The sequence below is a fragment of the Peromyscus eremicus genome, chromosome 1 (genome assembly GCF_949786415.1).
Source record: "Peromyscus eremicus chromosome 1, PerEre_H2_v1, whole genome shotgun sequence".
Lineage (NCBI taxonomy): Eukaryota > Metazoa > Chordata > Mammalia > Rodentia > Cricetidae > Peromyscus > Peromyscus eremicus.
In genome coordinates, this window is record NC_081416.1 from 115,997,812 (window position 1) to 116,013,666 (window position 15,855).

General features: G+C 46.6%; 1 protein-coding gene across 4 annotated transcripts in view; it reads right to left on the minus strand.

Annotated features, from left to right (window-relative positions):
* Nucleotides 1–1,010: 1,010 nt before the first annotated feature.
* Nucleotides 1,011–15,855, minus strand: part of Sh3gl3 (SH3 domain containing GRB2 like 3, endophilin A3) — a 126,862-nt gene continuing 112,017 nt past the window's right edge. For all 4 annotated transcript variants that reach the window (XM_059272120.1, XM_059272128.1, XM_059272137.1 and 1 more), the window contains exons 7-9: nt 15,584–15,687; nt 14,400–14,512; nt 1,011–1,136 (exon numbers count right to left, since the gene is read on the minus strand). In XM_059272120.1, the coding sequence (XP_059128103.1) occupies nt 1,108–1,136; nt 14,400–14,512; nt 15,584–15,687 (246 nt within the window). In that variant the 3' untranslated portion in view covers nt 1,011–1,107. The remainder of the gene's footprint in view (nt 1,137–14,399; nt 14,513–15,583; nt 15,688–15,855) is intronic.

Genomic DNA, 15,855 nt, shown 5'->3' on the forward strand with positions numbered 1-15,855 from the left:
AATGCCTCATCTTACCCAGCTGCAAACCTCCTCGGTGTTAGTATTTACCTTGTGTGCGGCAACAGTCACACCTCAGCCTCAGAGACAAGGGGTTTCATTCAATGACTAGTTACTACCGTTTCCCTCCCATGTTAGGGACAGAGAAGGCAGTGTTGAGTTGTGACCCCCGCCCGGGGCAGAGGCCACTTTGAGGACCACTCAACCTTGTACATCTCCAGGTAGCAGTGGGCAGCTTTATCCCCTCTCCACACCTCAGCCGACCTCAACTCCTCTCTCTCTCTCTCTCTCTCTCTCTCTCTCTCTCTCTCTCTCTCTCTCTCTCTCTCTCTCTCTCAGCCTATCCCTGCCCTTCAGCTGAGCTTGGATGCTCAGTCCAACATGTCCCAGGGAGCTCGCAGGCCCAGGAAAGCTGAGAACATCCTCCTCTCCTGAACCCTGCCCACCCTCTGGGATGTCCTTCGTCCTGTGCCTGGAGTCTGCCATCTGAAACACACCCACTCCCTAGACACCAGCATCCTGGGCACTGTACCAGAGCAGAGTGCCTGGTTTGTTCTCCCTCGCTCCCTCGCCCCCCCCCCCTTCCTTAGGCTGGGGAGCTGTTCTCAAGCTGATTCCACACTTGACTTTGAGGGAGGGGTGGTGAGCAGGGGACGCTCTCTTCCCAAGCAGGAAAACTTGAAGCTCTTCTATCAGGCCTGATCTTGACTATCTTTCAGACCACCAAAGGGGTTTCCAAAACTCTCTCATTTGCTGGCCTTGACTCCGGGAATCTCAAGACTCGGGAAGCACTCTGTCCAAACACCATGAACGAAGGCACCCTTGATCTCCTTCACACACACCTACTTTCTGGGAGTCCGGGAGGAGGGGGGGATGGAGGCACCCTGTCAGCACAAGGCATGGGGTCTCCCGGAAGCTACTGACCTGTCTTTTAGTAAATGCCCCACACTGTTGCGTCTTTTGAGATTTTGTTCCCACGTTTTGTTTGTTTGTTTGTTTGTTTAAAAAAATATAGCTTTTTTCTTGCCTCCCTTGTAGCCGGGGTTGCGACCTGTCTGTCACTTTTTCCCGCTGCCAGTGGACCTTCCCGAAGCAGTCCCTCAGGCCCTTCTACTCTGCTGCCTTCAGTCTGTGGTAGGCTGGGAAATCAGACAACCGATTATGTAGTATCAACAGTGGCTGTGCTGTGGGCTCTTACATGTAGCGAGTACCGTGCCCAGCACCTCTAACTTACAGGCTTTAACTTTATCCTTAGAACAACTTTACCCCTGCCGCACAGAGGACAACACCGGGACCCAGAAGCACAAAGTGACAGAGATGGGACTGTAGTTCCCTCCGCACCCAGAACCCCCTCCACCCTTCTTGGCTGCAGCTGGGGGAGGGGCAAGGGCACAACTTCTTCCCCACTCTCTTCCTTTTCTCACGTCCAAACGCTCAACAGTGCTGCCTTACTTCTTAAGCGACACCTAAGGGCTACCAAGGCTCAGAGGAGGAGCCTGGCTAGTAGAGAGGATCAGCGTTTCAATGGGGAATGAAACCCAAGTGTCCTGGAAGTTGTTTCCACAAGACAGTCACCCTAGGATCTGACTATGCCTGAAGAATTTGACTCAGTAGTTTATCTCCTACCCATGTTGGGGCAAAACCACAACTCGACATTTTCTTCCTCTTCTCTCCCCTTTTCTTCTCTCCCCGCCACCTCACTGTCTCCCCTCACTGGTCTTCCCCTTCCCCCACTTGTCTCCAGGCCAAGCTGGCCTCAAGCTTCCTATGTAGCTGAGGATGACCTTAAACGTCTGATGCTCTGGACTCTACCTCCCAGATTCTGGGATTATAACAACACATCACTAGGCCCAGTTAACACAGTACTGGGGATCCAGCCCAGGGCTTCATGCAAGCCAGACATGCGCTCTGCCAACTCAGCTCCATAACCCAGCCTCAAAAGTTGATTTCTAACTCAGGCTCCTTCACAGCAGTCAAGCGTGTGCTCTAGGCCAGGCACGATGCTCAACCTGTACCAAACTATTTCTTTTGAGTTAGAAGGTGCATATTTGGTTCAGGCTTTCTTGCTCCAAAACTTATAATCTCACAGTTTAGTTCTAAATTCTTTTGAGGTTAATACTTTTCCCATAGCAGACTAAGATGTAACATTGGTGTATAACTCAGACACACACACAATTTTGTTCTCACCATGTCGAAATTACAATTTGTATTCATCAGACTAGATAGAAACTAGCAGTTCCTAGGCCCAAGCTCTGGGCTAGATCATCAGAGTCTCAATTTCCTTGAAGCCCTGCCCCAACCTCCAGCCTATCCCCACACACAGCTAGCCTTAAACTCCCTGTGCTGATCCTCTGAACCTCCCAAGTACTGGGATTATACAACTTAAAATTTAAATCTTAATCTATGATGGCTACATTGCAAACTGCTAAGTAAAGTCTATAATTTTTTTTTTTTTTTTTAGAAATAACAGCCCATTATTTGTTACAACAGGTGATTTATTGAAATTGCTTATCAGGGGGATGCAAGTTTATTCGCTATCATCATAGAAATAAATCATGCGATTTGTTTTAACCTTATACCAACCGTGCGCCATCCACACAGGTCGTCACTTGTGGTTAATTAAAAAAAAAAAAAAAAAAAAAGCTTGTGCCCTATTGTGACAAAGGCCAGCGCTGTCTACTGGGATGACTGGTGCAGATTCTATAGCAGTGCTGGCCCATTTAGTTACCCCCTGACTGGTGACCCCCTCAACTAGCACCATGCCAAGACATGGGGAATGGGAAAGACATGGCTGTCATCAGAGGTGGCTTTCTGGGGACTGCTATAAGGACCAGCTGACAGATGGCCCTGGGCAGAGCTACTTCTTGCTCTGTACAGCATGTCTTAGTCACTAATACTAGAAAATCAAAAGACTCTGCACAAATATAGGACTCCAGGTGTTCCTCTAAGAATCATCAAGACTGGCCCGGCCATCCTGGGCTCTCATTCTCCATGAAAGGGAAGTGCCATAGATCACCCCTTCAGGGGTTGTCACTGTATGAATTCAGAGTCCCCTGGAACTGTGCTATACAGCCGCCCTGCTCATAATCCCCAGAGACAATGGACTTCCACACTGTTTTTTTTAATTAACATCTATATTAATATTTGGATTATGATGTTTGAAATGTTAGCTTATAGCTTAGCCATGTTACATAGACAGCTATAAGATATTCTGCATTTGAGATAACATAACACAACCATTTCCACCAAGTTCTATTGAAATCCCCAAAGCTGGGTGAGAGGCTATGTATTATGGCTCTCAGGAACTTCTGTGGCAGCGCATGTAGACGAATTCTGGGAAACTATTCTGTACAGTGAGAAAGTCTTTCTCTTCCAGTGCCTCCTTTAGCTTGGAAAATAGGAAAGGGCTTCAGATCCTTCCTCATACCAGCAGCTCCTGACTCCTGACTGACAAACATAATAGTTTACAATTTACTTACTAATAATGACTTCTCACTATCAGAAATATTAGATGCTCAACCTGACAACGTTTAAGATGTTAAGGATGCCAAGAGCTCAGAGACCACGTAATAGACACAGCCTTCAGAGCTCAGGGCACCGAGCACAGGAAGCCCAGCGCCTTCATTCCACACAAGCCCAGATCCGTCTGGAGAGGCCAAGAAATCTACCCAGAGTTGGCCCTAATTGCCGGAATCTGAACCACACTGTGGGACCCCTGTGCCCTTGCTGATCTCACCCTTGCAATGGCATGAGTCAGGACCACTACCAGGAGCTGCAGAAATGGCTGTGGAGGAAATGAGTGACAAACCTGCTCCCTGAACGAACTCCATCCTCAGGACTCTGTGAAATTTTAATTTCCTCTTCGGAAATTTAGGTCAATAAACGTGCATGCTCCTACTGCAAAGTGCATGTCTTTTCTAACTTGGAGGCCCTGCCTTCCCCTGTTGAATACATGTTTATTTTGCAATGTAATCCCAGGAGATTGGCACCCATGAGAGGAATAACTGGGGCTCTCGAAGCTATTTCTGAGGAGCCTGTAAAGTGTCAAGAAATTTATAAAAGTCTCTTTTATACCTAACGAGAAGTAAAATGTCTTAACGCAAGTCATCTGAGAGATTTATTTTGCCTGTCCTGACTGCCCATGGCACACATCTGTTAACGACCCTCAGCCTTCTCTACACACGTGAAGCGGATCTCAGGCCGGGCCTGTTAACCCTTAGCTGTCACAACAGAACCTTCAGGAATCTCAGTGGAGAAGGAAAAAGAAAGCTTCGTGAACAGATGCCACCGAAACCCAAAAGCGTAAGTGTATGAGGCTGTGACGGGGAAGCCTGAGCCTGTGTCTGGGGTGTGTACTGTCCTTTTCCCAAATGCCTCTCTCCTAATGTCTGCCCTTGAATGTGTATTCAAGCCTTCCTCTAACGCCTACTACACTGCTAAAACATATACACAGTAAAGGTCAAATACAGCCCGCTCGATTTAATGTAGAGTAAGTGACAACCCAGAGCCCCATACAAGGTCCCAGGGGTGGGGAAGGTTCTGGAACACAGGTCTCAAGTGTTTTCTAACCCATGATCTTCTGAGAACTGCCCAGGTACAGAGTTCTGTGGTGGCATGTGTTCCCCGAAATATTGTGCACACTAATAAACTTATCTGGGGTCAGAGAACAGAACAGCCACAGTATTAAACATAGAGGTTAGGCAGTGGTAGCACACGCCTTTAATCCTAGCATTCCAGAGGCAGAGATCTACCTGGATCTCTGTGTGTTCAAGGCCACACTGGAAACAGCCAAGCATGGTGACACACACCTTTAATCCTAGCACTCCAGAGGCAGAGATCTACCTGGATCTCTGTGTGTGTTCAAGGATACAGCCAAGCATGGTGACTCACGCCTTCAATCCCAGGAAGTGAGGCTTTAATCCCAGGAAGTGATGGCAGAAAGCAGAAAGGTATATAAGGCGTGAATACCAGGAACTAGTCTGGTTAAACTTTTGGCCTGGTTAAGCTTTTAAGCTTTTGAGTAGTATAGTTCAGCTGAGACTCATTCTGGATAAGGACTCAGAGGCATCCAGTCTAAGGAAACAGGATCAGCTGAGGAACTGTCGAGGTGAGGAAGCTGTGGCTTGTTCTGCTTCTCTGATCTTCCAGCGTTCACCCCAATACCTGGCTCCAGGTTTGTTTTTATTAATAAGACTCTTTAAGATTCATGCTTCAGAGTTCAGCTCAGGGACTTTCCTCAGCTTCCTTTTCTCCTTGGGGACAAAGGGACAACTTGAGCTGATAAAAGACCGTGACCATGTGCACGGGGGCTTGGACAGACATGCCTTTCTCTTGGCCAGGGTCTGCACTCCCTCATTCCACAGTACGAGTCCCCTCCTCCACCCTGGCTCACGTCCTTCGCTCTTCTAACTACCTAGCAATGCTCTATCTCAGGCCCACGACGTAGTCTGCCTAACTGACCTACATCCTTTCAACGCTCTCTGTCCTTTTTCCTCCTCTAGAAAGAAGAGAGGATGAAGAAAATGTTCTTGGAATCCGTTTCTGGCAGAGTCTTCAGAGCTTTGCTTAAAATTGTTAGTGAAATGCTTGACATTTTTCCTTTCCTTTATAAACATTATGGGCAAATCATTCAGAATCCTAATGGAAAGTAATTTCCCATTAATGCAGGCTGTAAAATGTTCTTTTCTTTTGAAACTCTGCCTGGGAAACAAACAGTGCGGGGCCCTTTTACACTCAAAAATTCCACCTACAAATCAGCAAAGCTCAGTGACAGACGTGCCACAAGGGGACCCCAAGGGAAACTTAAGGAAGTGGCTAGCACAGGCACATGGCCACGGTGGCAGCAAGGTGACTCCACAGCCTCGGAGAACTGAGCTTCTGGATACAGCCGTCCTAAAAGCCAGCTGGGCATCACCTGCCTTACAGTTTCCTCTGCCGAGGGACAGAGCTACTGGCCAAGGAGAAGGGACAGGAGCTTGGAAGTGTGCAGGCTGGGTGAGGAAGCCAAGGGCTCCCTTGTCCTGGCCTGGCTCCCCTCCACCAAGCCAGACGCAGGCGGCATTTGTCCTTGACCAACACACACTGACTGCACACCCCATGATCATGAATCATTGAAACAAATCATTCCCAATGCTCTTAAACATTCTGTTACACTTGCTAGGATTTCCTCTGTGTGTGTGTGTGGGGGGGGGTTAGGGGGAGGTGTGTATGTGTATACATGTGTATATGTGTGTGCTTGTGTGTATGTGGTCTATGCATGTCTACATGTGTTACCTGTGTGTCTGTGTGTGTGTGTACTTGTGTGCATGTGGTCTATGCATGTGTACATGTATGTATGTGTGTGTCGTGTGTGTGTATAAGTGTGTGTGTGTGTGTGTGTGTGTGTGTGTGTGTGTACCTGTATGTGGAGACCAGAGATCATTGTCATGTATCTTCTATCATTCTCTGTCTTAATTTTGGGGCATGGTCTCTCACTGAACCAATGGAGTTCACTGATTCTGCACGACAAGCTGGCCATTCCTCCTGTCTCTACCTTCCCATTCCTGGGCTAAGAGGTGCACACTGCTACACCTGTGTTTTTATGTAGACACAGAAGATCTGAATTCGGGTCCTCGCACCAGCATGGCAAGCATTTTACCAAAACTGAGCCATTGCTCCATCCCCGAGCATCCCTTCTTAATGGTATAAATGAGGACATCTGCAAGGGAAGGTACCTATTACTGCTACGTACTGACTGTGTGACCTACAGAGAACTCCCACTTGATCCCCCGAGTCCCCTTACTTATGTGTAAGATGGGGTCCATCAGTATCAGAGCTGCATGTATCTAGTAGACTATCTAACCCGGTGCCACACTGCAGTGTAGCGGCGAACATCATTACTAGTTACCGTGGTTTTGTTCCCATCGTCACTCTCGGTGACATTAGCATGAGGAAGAAAGGAGGCCCATGCACAAAGCAACAGAGACGACACCGGCATACTGCGGACCTCCAATGCTGGGGACCCTGTACCTTTTCCTGACATTTCATTCAGATGCTTTATCCCTCACAGAACTCCTGTCTCCACACTGCCAGTCTGAGACTGGGACCAAAGGAAGCCAGGTCCATCTCACAGCCAGTAAGAGATGGTGTTCTGGGTGAACCTCATCCCAGGTCCTGGAATTCTGTCTCCAGGAACAAAGCCCTAGTCGGGTGCACGCTGGAAGGGAGGAAGGCAAGGCCAGAACTAGCTGGATGGCTGGGGTCGGCTTTATTCAAAGATAATACCCTGGAGGTGAAAGGTGGGATTGTACTCATTTCCAAAGTTTTAGTTCATTTCTTTATATCCACCACTTTTCTAAACAGAAAGCTTGAAATGGCTTCTAGAAAAATCTGTATTCAGAGTAAAGATTCATTTCAGGCCCAAACTAGGCAAATCATAAAATGTACAAAACTATACATTTCATCCAAATAACCAGAGTTCTGAGACAGGGAGGCAGGCACTACTAACAGATGATTGGGGTAAGAGACATACTCTGGGACTGGCCCAGCAAAGCAGGCTGCAGGTTATCCGCAGCAGACAGCCAAGGGGCAGTGTGCTTCCTAGCAGCCAGAGAAAGTGGTGATGTTTAACAGGATGCACGACTTCCTTAAAGCGGTCATGACAATTCTTCAAAGCCACTGACTTTCCCAATGGAGGATTTGCATTTATGCAAATATGTGTTGTTGAAATACAACGTTAAAGATATCTTCAAAACAAATGAATACTGCCGATAGCATAGCTCGGCCGGCCTACATGCATCTGTGTTTATGACCATGCCGTCATGGGAACCGCTTAACTTTTTCTTTTCTATTGCACTTCACACCTAACTGTGGTTCTGTATAATCCATACATCACGACATTTGAGTAGACACACAGTATCTCACTTAATCTGCCAAAACCTACTTATCATTGTCCAACTATCAACAAAGTGTCTACAGATAAATAACCAGCCACCAGGTTGTTCCCATATACAATTTCTCAGAGAGTATTTACCAGGTATACAAGAATATTCTGTGCTCAAATTATTCCTTTAGGATGTGTTTCTGGGAGTAAACCACTCAAGTGCACAGACACTTGAAAGGCAACTACACGGATTTCCCAGTGAGTCATGTCAGGGATTGGCAAACTGTTGGCTGGATAACGTAGGAATGAAACCCAGTTATCGCTCATTCACTCATCTATGGACATGTTCGACGATCTAATAATGAAGTTCAGTAGTTGTTACAGAGACCACACAGCCCTGTAGAGACCGTAAGTCGAACATATTTACTGACTGGCCCTCTACCAAAAATGTCTGCCCACACCTAAGTGATTCTAACGTATGACTCCACAGCGCTTGTAAGATTGCGCCCAAGTGCCACATTTGAACCGAAATGGAGTCTGCAGCCCCCAACAGAAGGCCGTGAGTAACAGAACAGGCACTTTCTTCCACTAACTTTCTAGTATATGCAGGTGGGAGTTGTACTCTGTCTACCCAACTCTTCCTCCTCTTCCTCTTCCATGGCGATAGAATTAAAGGTAAGATCTGGATCTCCAGCTGCATGTGTCATATGACTAAGCCCTGGCCAGTGGGATGGGAGGGAGGTGATGTGAGTGAGTCACTTACGCTCAATTCTTTAAAGGGAAACTCTATACCTAGACTTCCATCCTTCATTTCTTGAGTCTCTTGGAAAAGGTGGCTACTATTACCTCAGTGTAGAAACTGTTACCAGAGCTGGGCATTGGCACAATAAAACCTGCAGCCAGAGACAGTGACTCAGAAGGCAGCAGTGGTGAGAATGTGTGTGTGATAGGTATGAGTGCCTGTGATGCCTGTGAGGTCACAGAAGAGCATTTGGTCCAAGTTTTACATGAGACAACCTTGAAAGCAGACCACAGACCAGGAGCTCTAAAAATGAAGATGGGTAAAACTAAGTGCTCATGCATATTAGTTACTCCCTGTAGAAGCTGGAGAGCTAGCATAAGAAGGCTGAGAATGACCGGGTCTGTGAGAAAAGACACCAGGAAAGAGCGGAGGTTGAGAGCCGGATGCTAGGAAAGCTATCTGCTTCAAGAGCCCTAAAGAACTGAAGGGAAGCAAGCTGCTGTCTCGAATACTTCTCAGAGACCTAACTAACCCAGAGGAACCCAGACATGTGTCAAGGGCTTATGATTTGTCCTTCGTCACTGTTGCTTCAAGTGGCCTCAATCCAACCTCTACAAGCTGAGCAAGGGCAGCAGGGGCCTGACAAGCAGGAAAGATGTCAAGCTGCCTGAGGGGCTGTGTCTAAGAAGGGACCGCGGTTCTGGGCATCCAGGATTGCTGGGAACACACGGGGCAAAAGTTCACTGTGGTGGATGTGTGCCATTTTAGTCATTTAGTGACAGAGAACCGAGAAAAGCAATCTTTAAGGTGGACCGTTTGCTTCGGCTGGTAGTCTCAGAGGTTTCCCTTCCTGGCCCATTTGTCCCAGGGGTGACAGCGCTTCACAGTAGGTGACAAACCGAAAAAGACTGGGGCTCTTGATGTCCCCATCAAGGGTGTGCCCCAGCGTGAGCTCAGTCCACTAGGTCCCAACTGTTAACGGCTCCACCCACTCAGCAGTGCTGTGGCCTGGAGGCCACGCCTCTAATACAGGTGCCTCTGGGCAAGATCCAGGATCCAAACTGCCGCAGTAGAGAGAGATACAACAGCTTTGGACCCCAGACTTGCCAATCACCAGAACATCTCCTTCCTACGTCTCCCACTCTCAGGCGTTTGGTGACAGCAGCGTGGACAAGCTCAGACACCACTGTGAGGAGGTGCTTAGACACTCCATTTCCTAAGCTGCTTTGTCCTTCTTGGTGGCTGTGACCAGAATGTGCGTGTCACTGCTTGCTGGCTTAAGAGGACATGTGTGCTCTCTCTCCCTGTCCTTCTGGCTGGAGTCGTAACGAGCAAGGCACCAACCTGGGGGAAAATGGCCAGGATGGCAGAGCGTCCCTCAGCTAAGGCCTCTGAGTGAGTCAGTGGGTGGGAAACACCCTCCTTTGGAACTGTTCTCCCCAGCCATTTTACAACATGCAAGTCTTGTGATGTTGCATGTGGTAGTCTTTTGTTTGTTTGTTTGTTTGTTTGTTTGTTTAATGGAATCTAGTGTGACCCTGATAACATCATCTCCACAAAACTTGTCTGAGAATGATACTCTCAATGTTTCTTAATGAGGTAAACACCACTTAGATCATGAAAGGTGACACTGCTAGGAACATTGCATTTTCCTTTTTCTCGTGTGTGTATGTGTGTGTGTGTGTGTGTGTGTGTGTGTGTGTGTGTGTGTGTGATGTAAATGCATGTGTGTACGCATGTGTATGCATGTTCTCATGGGTGTGAATACACCTGGAGGTGCATGTACACACCTGTATGTATGCTGGTGGAGGCCAGAGCTGTTGGGTGTCTTCCTCAAGCACTCTCCACCTTGTATTTGGAGGCAGGGTCTCTCATGTGAACCCAGATCTCACCGATTCAGCTAGTTAGTCTAGCCAGCCAGCTAGCTCCGAAGACCCTGTCTCTGTCTCCCAAGGCCTGGGACATTAGGTGGAGATGCCTACCTGGCATTTACATGGATGGCATGGACACTGGAAATTCACACTCCAGCCCTCAGGCTTGCCCAACAAGTGAGCCATCTCCCAGCTCTGGGAACATTATTTTTCTACTAATGACAAAACATTGTTATAGATTATGGAGTAGATGTCTGCACTGAGACTGCAGAACTGTGTCTTTGGTTTTTCATGATACATAGGGGTTGGAGAGATGGTTCAGTGGTTAAGAGCTGTGGCTGTTCTTGCAAAAGACCCAGGTTCAGTTTCCAGTACCTACACAGCAGCATACAACTCTAACTCCAGTCTCTGGGTATCTGATGCCCTCTTCTGGACTTTACAGGCACTGCCTACACATGGAGTACATACACACATTCAGGCAAAACACTCACATGCATAAAATAAAAACAAGCTTTCAAAATTTGATGTGTAGAAGACCACCCGACAGAACTTGCAGACAAACAGCACAGAAGTGCCATGGAGAATCCTGTTGTCATGTTAGTCCAGACCAACCTAGTATGTGGCATAGACTGATCTGGAGGTGTGAGAGTTTTAAAGAAGACTGTGGAAACAGCACAAAAGAAGTGTGTGCATCCCTGAGCGCGCGCGCGCGCGTGTGTATGTGTGTGTGTGTGTGTGTGTGTGTGTGTGAGAGAGAGACAGACAGAGAGAGAGAGAGAGAGAGAGAGAGAGAGAGAGAGAGAGCCACAGCCACTCACTTCCCTGATACTCAGCTTCTGTGTGTGTGTGTGTGTGTGTGTGTGTGTGTGAGAGAGAGAGAGAGAGAGAGAGAGAGAGAGAGAGAGCCACAGCCACTCACTTCCCTGATACTCAGCTTCTACCCACAACAGTTCAGTGGAGACTGTAGCGTCAATGGAAAACAGAGGCAGGTGCATACACACGAGCAGCAGGAAAAGCAAGAGGGGGCATTTTAAGACTCCCGTTGAAGGGAGCCATATTTATAATGTGAATATTTATTTTAAATGGTGATAAGTCAAGTGGATGGGCAGAGAGTGTTTGGGAGACAGAAGGAGTTAAGGCCTCAGCTTCCACATCAGGAAAACACGAGGGACTCAAAACAAAGTAAGAATGATCCAAACATTTATTCTCAACCACAGAGTTCAACGGCAAACAAGTGGCAAACACAATTGGAAGCGGTTTCTTCTGGGAGCAGGAAATGAGCCTGGGGACTAAAAGGGGGCTGCTGTTTGCCATGGCTGTGACCCTTAAACGCCATTTTCTTTTAAAGCTATATTCAGATTACCCTGATAGTTTTGATTTTTCACTGAAAGATAAAAAACTATGACAATGTTGGGGAAAACTCAGACCTCAGCTTCTCTGGCCATGTGTGTTCCAAAAAGGCCACCTGGACATCTGGGAGCAGAGCAAATGAATGCCAACCCGAGTCTCACACCTGTGCAAACAGAAGCTCTATGTGGATTGTGGACTTAAGAAGAAGGATGGGAGGAATATCTTCAGCATTGAAGGCAGAGAATGCTCAACAGTCCACACCAAATGCATAGTTTATATGAGAAAAAACCTGAAACATAGGACTCTACAATGAAAAGTTCTGATCTGTGAAGAGCTCATAAAAAAATACAAAGAAAAGACACAGAGAGAATACATTGAAAACCATATGCACATCTCAAAGGACTTCTATTTAGCCTATGGAAAGAACTGACAAAGATCAACAGTAGAAATAGAAATAATTTAATTATAAAATGGGTGAAGATGTGAAGAGATGTTTCATCCAGAAGAACACATGTATCAGGCTTTCTTTTGGGCCACCAACCAGCTCCAAATCATGACAAAGAGACTTATTATTAATTATGAATGATCAGCCTTATCTTATACTTGTCCCACTAGCTCTTATAACTTAATTTAACCTGTTTCTCTTCATCTACATTTTGCCTCAGGACTTTTTATCTTTCTTTCATTCTGTATGTCCTACTCCATGTCTGGCTGGCTGGCAGCTGCCTGGCTGGCCGGCCCCAGGCGCCTCCCTCTCTTTCTCCCTCATTCTCTCTTCTCACTCTCTAGCCTAGACTTCTCCTCCTACTTATTCTCTCTGCCCACCAGCCCCACCTATCCCTCTACTGCCTAGCTATTGGCCGTTAAGCTTTTTATTAGACCAATCAGGTGCCTTAGGCAGGCAAGGTAAAACAGCAACACATCTTTACATCATTAAACAAATGCAGCATACACAAATGTAACACACCTTTACATAGTTAAAGTAATATTCTGAAACAAACAAATATAACACACCTTTACATAGTTAAAGTAATATTCCACAACAAACACACACTGTAGACATGTGCATCGTTCTCCACATCGTTATCAATGTGGCTAAAATACAAAGCAGCAGCAAATGTTGGCACAGATGTGGAGAGACAGAGTCGCACACGTTGTTGGTGGGAACATGAGATGGCTCCGCCACTTCGGTGGCTTGACAGTTTCACTGAATTTACAGACAAAGACCTAACCTAAATATTAAAGAACTGGTTTTTAAAGTAGTAGGAAAGCAGAGCAGAATAATCCGAAGGACAGGAAGACTTCTTAGCAGGCCACAAAATGTACGAATCATAAACAAAAATATTGATAAAGTTGGCTATACCAAAACAAGAGTGTCTATGTCCCCAAAACAAAATTAAACAAGGCAAATAAAACAAAACCAAAAGCCCCTCCCAAGGTTTGGGGGTGAGTGGCAAACGGGGGAAGAAAGCTATTACCAACCCATATGTACGATTTCCCACAGATCACAAAGGCAAGGCAAATTTTCTAAAATAAAGCAAATGATGTAACTCAGATAAATAAATGCTAGTGATCAATTAAAACAGAAACGTATCTAATCTAGGGGTTTCAGAATGGTTAAAATGGAGACCAAACACCGTTTTTTACGTAGAAATGCTTGACGAAAATTGAGGTCTGGCACACACCGATATAGCATAGCTATTTTGGAGTGGGCGCCACCACTTCAACACCAGCGGCACATGGCCACCTCCAACCCTTGCTTTCTTGCTGACTCAGCAATTTCATTTCTAGACTGTCTTGCTCAGCTGTATATAGAGGCAGAAAAAGGAGGAAGGGTGGTCACTGTTGCAGTTAATAGGGGCCATGCAAAAGCATGAAGTTGCTAAGCACATTGAGAGAGACCTATGGACAAAACAGAAACAACTACAGGAAAGAGCAGTGCATTTTAGAAAGAAAGTTGTAGAACTATACAGTTGCTTTTGTTTTGTATTTACAAAACAAAAAAAAATTAAGACTATGCTACATGTGAAAGACATGTGCCAGCCACAGATAGGACAATATCCATTCTCAGTCATTAGGAGAGGCTTTGTCTAGGGAGGAGACCAGATGCAGCTGGAGATCATAGAGAGATGCCAGGAAAATACATTATCATTCGAATTTGCCCTTGGTTTTTTTTTACTCCAGATCCTATTTAAACTCTAACAGGACAGTTCTTGAGATGGTGTCAGCCGCATCTCAGGTGCTCAGAGAACGCTAATTAAGACTTTCTAACAGTTGGGAAGCTATTGTGAAGGTGTTAGCCCTTTAAATATAGACGACAGCAGAGCAGCGACGGTTCTTTAGCCAAGGGACTCTCTGACGACCATACTAGAAGACACTAATTAGTACAGGATGGACTTCTTCCCAGTACTGGTTTTCAAAACTTCAACACCTGACTATTGGAATTGAGAAAGGAGGAAACTCATCAATCAACCAAAGAAAGTCCATCTGTTTCTGGTGTATTCCCACCAGCAGCCTCACCGAGGATGAGAGCACCTAACTGGAGACCCCACTAGCACACTTCGGATGGCTAACTTACCTGATATCTTTGAGGAAGTGCTGCTGGAGACTCCATTGAGGTCACTAGAACTCGCCACGTTCACAGGCTTTGACTGGTATTCTCGCTTGGGGATTGCGGAGGATAACGCTATTCTGTAAGAGACATGGGAGGCCAAGTCAGACCTCTGTCCCAGACCACAGAGCCTCCACAGGCCTTTGCTTTTCTTGAGGAGGACAAGACCCAATGGGACTGTGGGAGCAAGGATTGTACACACGGGCTTCTGAGTGCCCACCCACAGTGTCAGGGACACGACCCAGAAGCAGTTCGTCCATTAAGTTCTAATTGAAATTCATGTGGAAGAATGTCCTTATAATGTCCCCAAGGCTTTAGCAAGTAGACACTGCCCTAGGCTAGCTGCTTTCTTTCTTCTCTGCTGGACAAGGAACCATCCAAATATGCTCACACGACACCTAGAAGGCCATCTGAATGGCCTTCCCCCCACCACCCATAACTACAGCACGGATTGAAGCAAAAATCTCTCCAAATCTATTCATTACTATAATCCTATGTAAAACAATCTTCTGTTATAAAGCCGAGTCAAAACACTGGGTAGGTTTAGCCCAATAATTGTATTAATAGGGCTGCTGTGCACACTGTAAATGATATTACTGATTTTCAGAAAGTAGGGATTGCATTGATCATGAAAGTCCCAAGGCAGAGAATAGTCTTTCTTTGTCATTCAGAAGGTACTATTGACTATTTCAGTGTCTAGAATCAGTCATAGGAACACAGCCTAATAACACTTTTCATGGGCTTCACATAGTTCTGAGCATCACCTGGCTCTCTCTGCACCCCAAGATATTGGGAATGTAGCCCACACTCCACCCCTCAACAGGGAAACAGAGAGTGAACCTTTTGGCAAGTCAAGGAAACCACAGGGGCTATTTCTCAGGCAGGTAAGCCATAATGCTTGTATGCTGTACACAAAAAAAGTTGGGGGGGTGGATATTAATAAAAAGAAAAGGGAGAAAAGCCACTCCAGCCCTTTACCCAGTTCTGCTCTCTTGTCCCAAGCTACATATGTATTATCTTAGCCTCATCTCATACCCAACCTGAAAGCCAGCTAGAGAGAATTCCAAACAGAATGGGCAGGAGGAACTGGGAGACAGACGCCGGCCGGCCGCACTCTGCAGCCCCTGCCTAAGCAAGGTGAAGGTCCTTACCGTATTGCTAGCTTTTTCTGCAGCTCCTGGAGGATCTCTGTGGACTGCCTGTGATAGTCTAATGCCGCCTCTACAAACACGGCCAGCTGGCTGACTTGCTCTATCTGTGGCAGAAGCGCAAAGTTAGTCCATGATGGCCAAGAGGCCTTGGGATGGCCAGAGCAAACAGGAAGCCTGGTGACAGCAGCCTAGCTCTGCAGGGCAGCTTGGCAACTGCCTCAGCCCTGGCCCATTCCATCTCATGCCATCTTGGAGCCCCACAATCATGATGA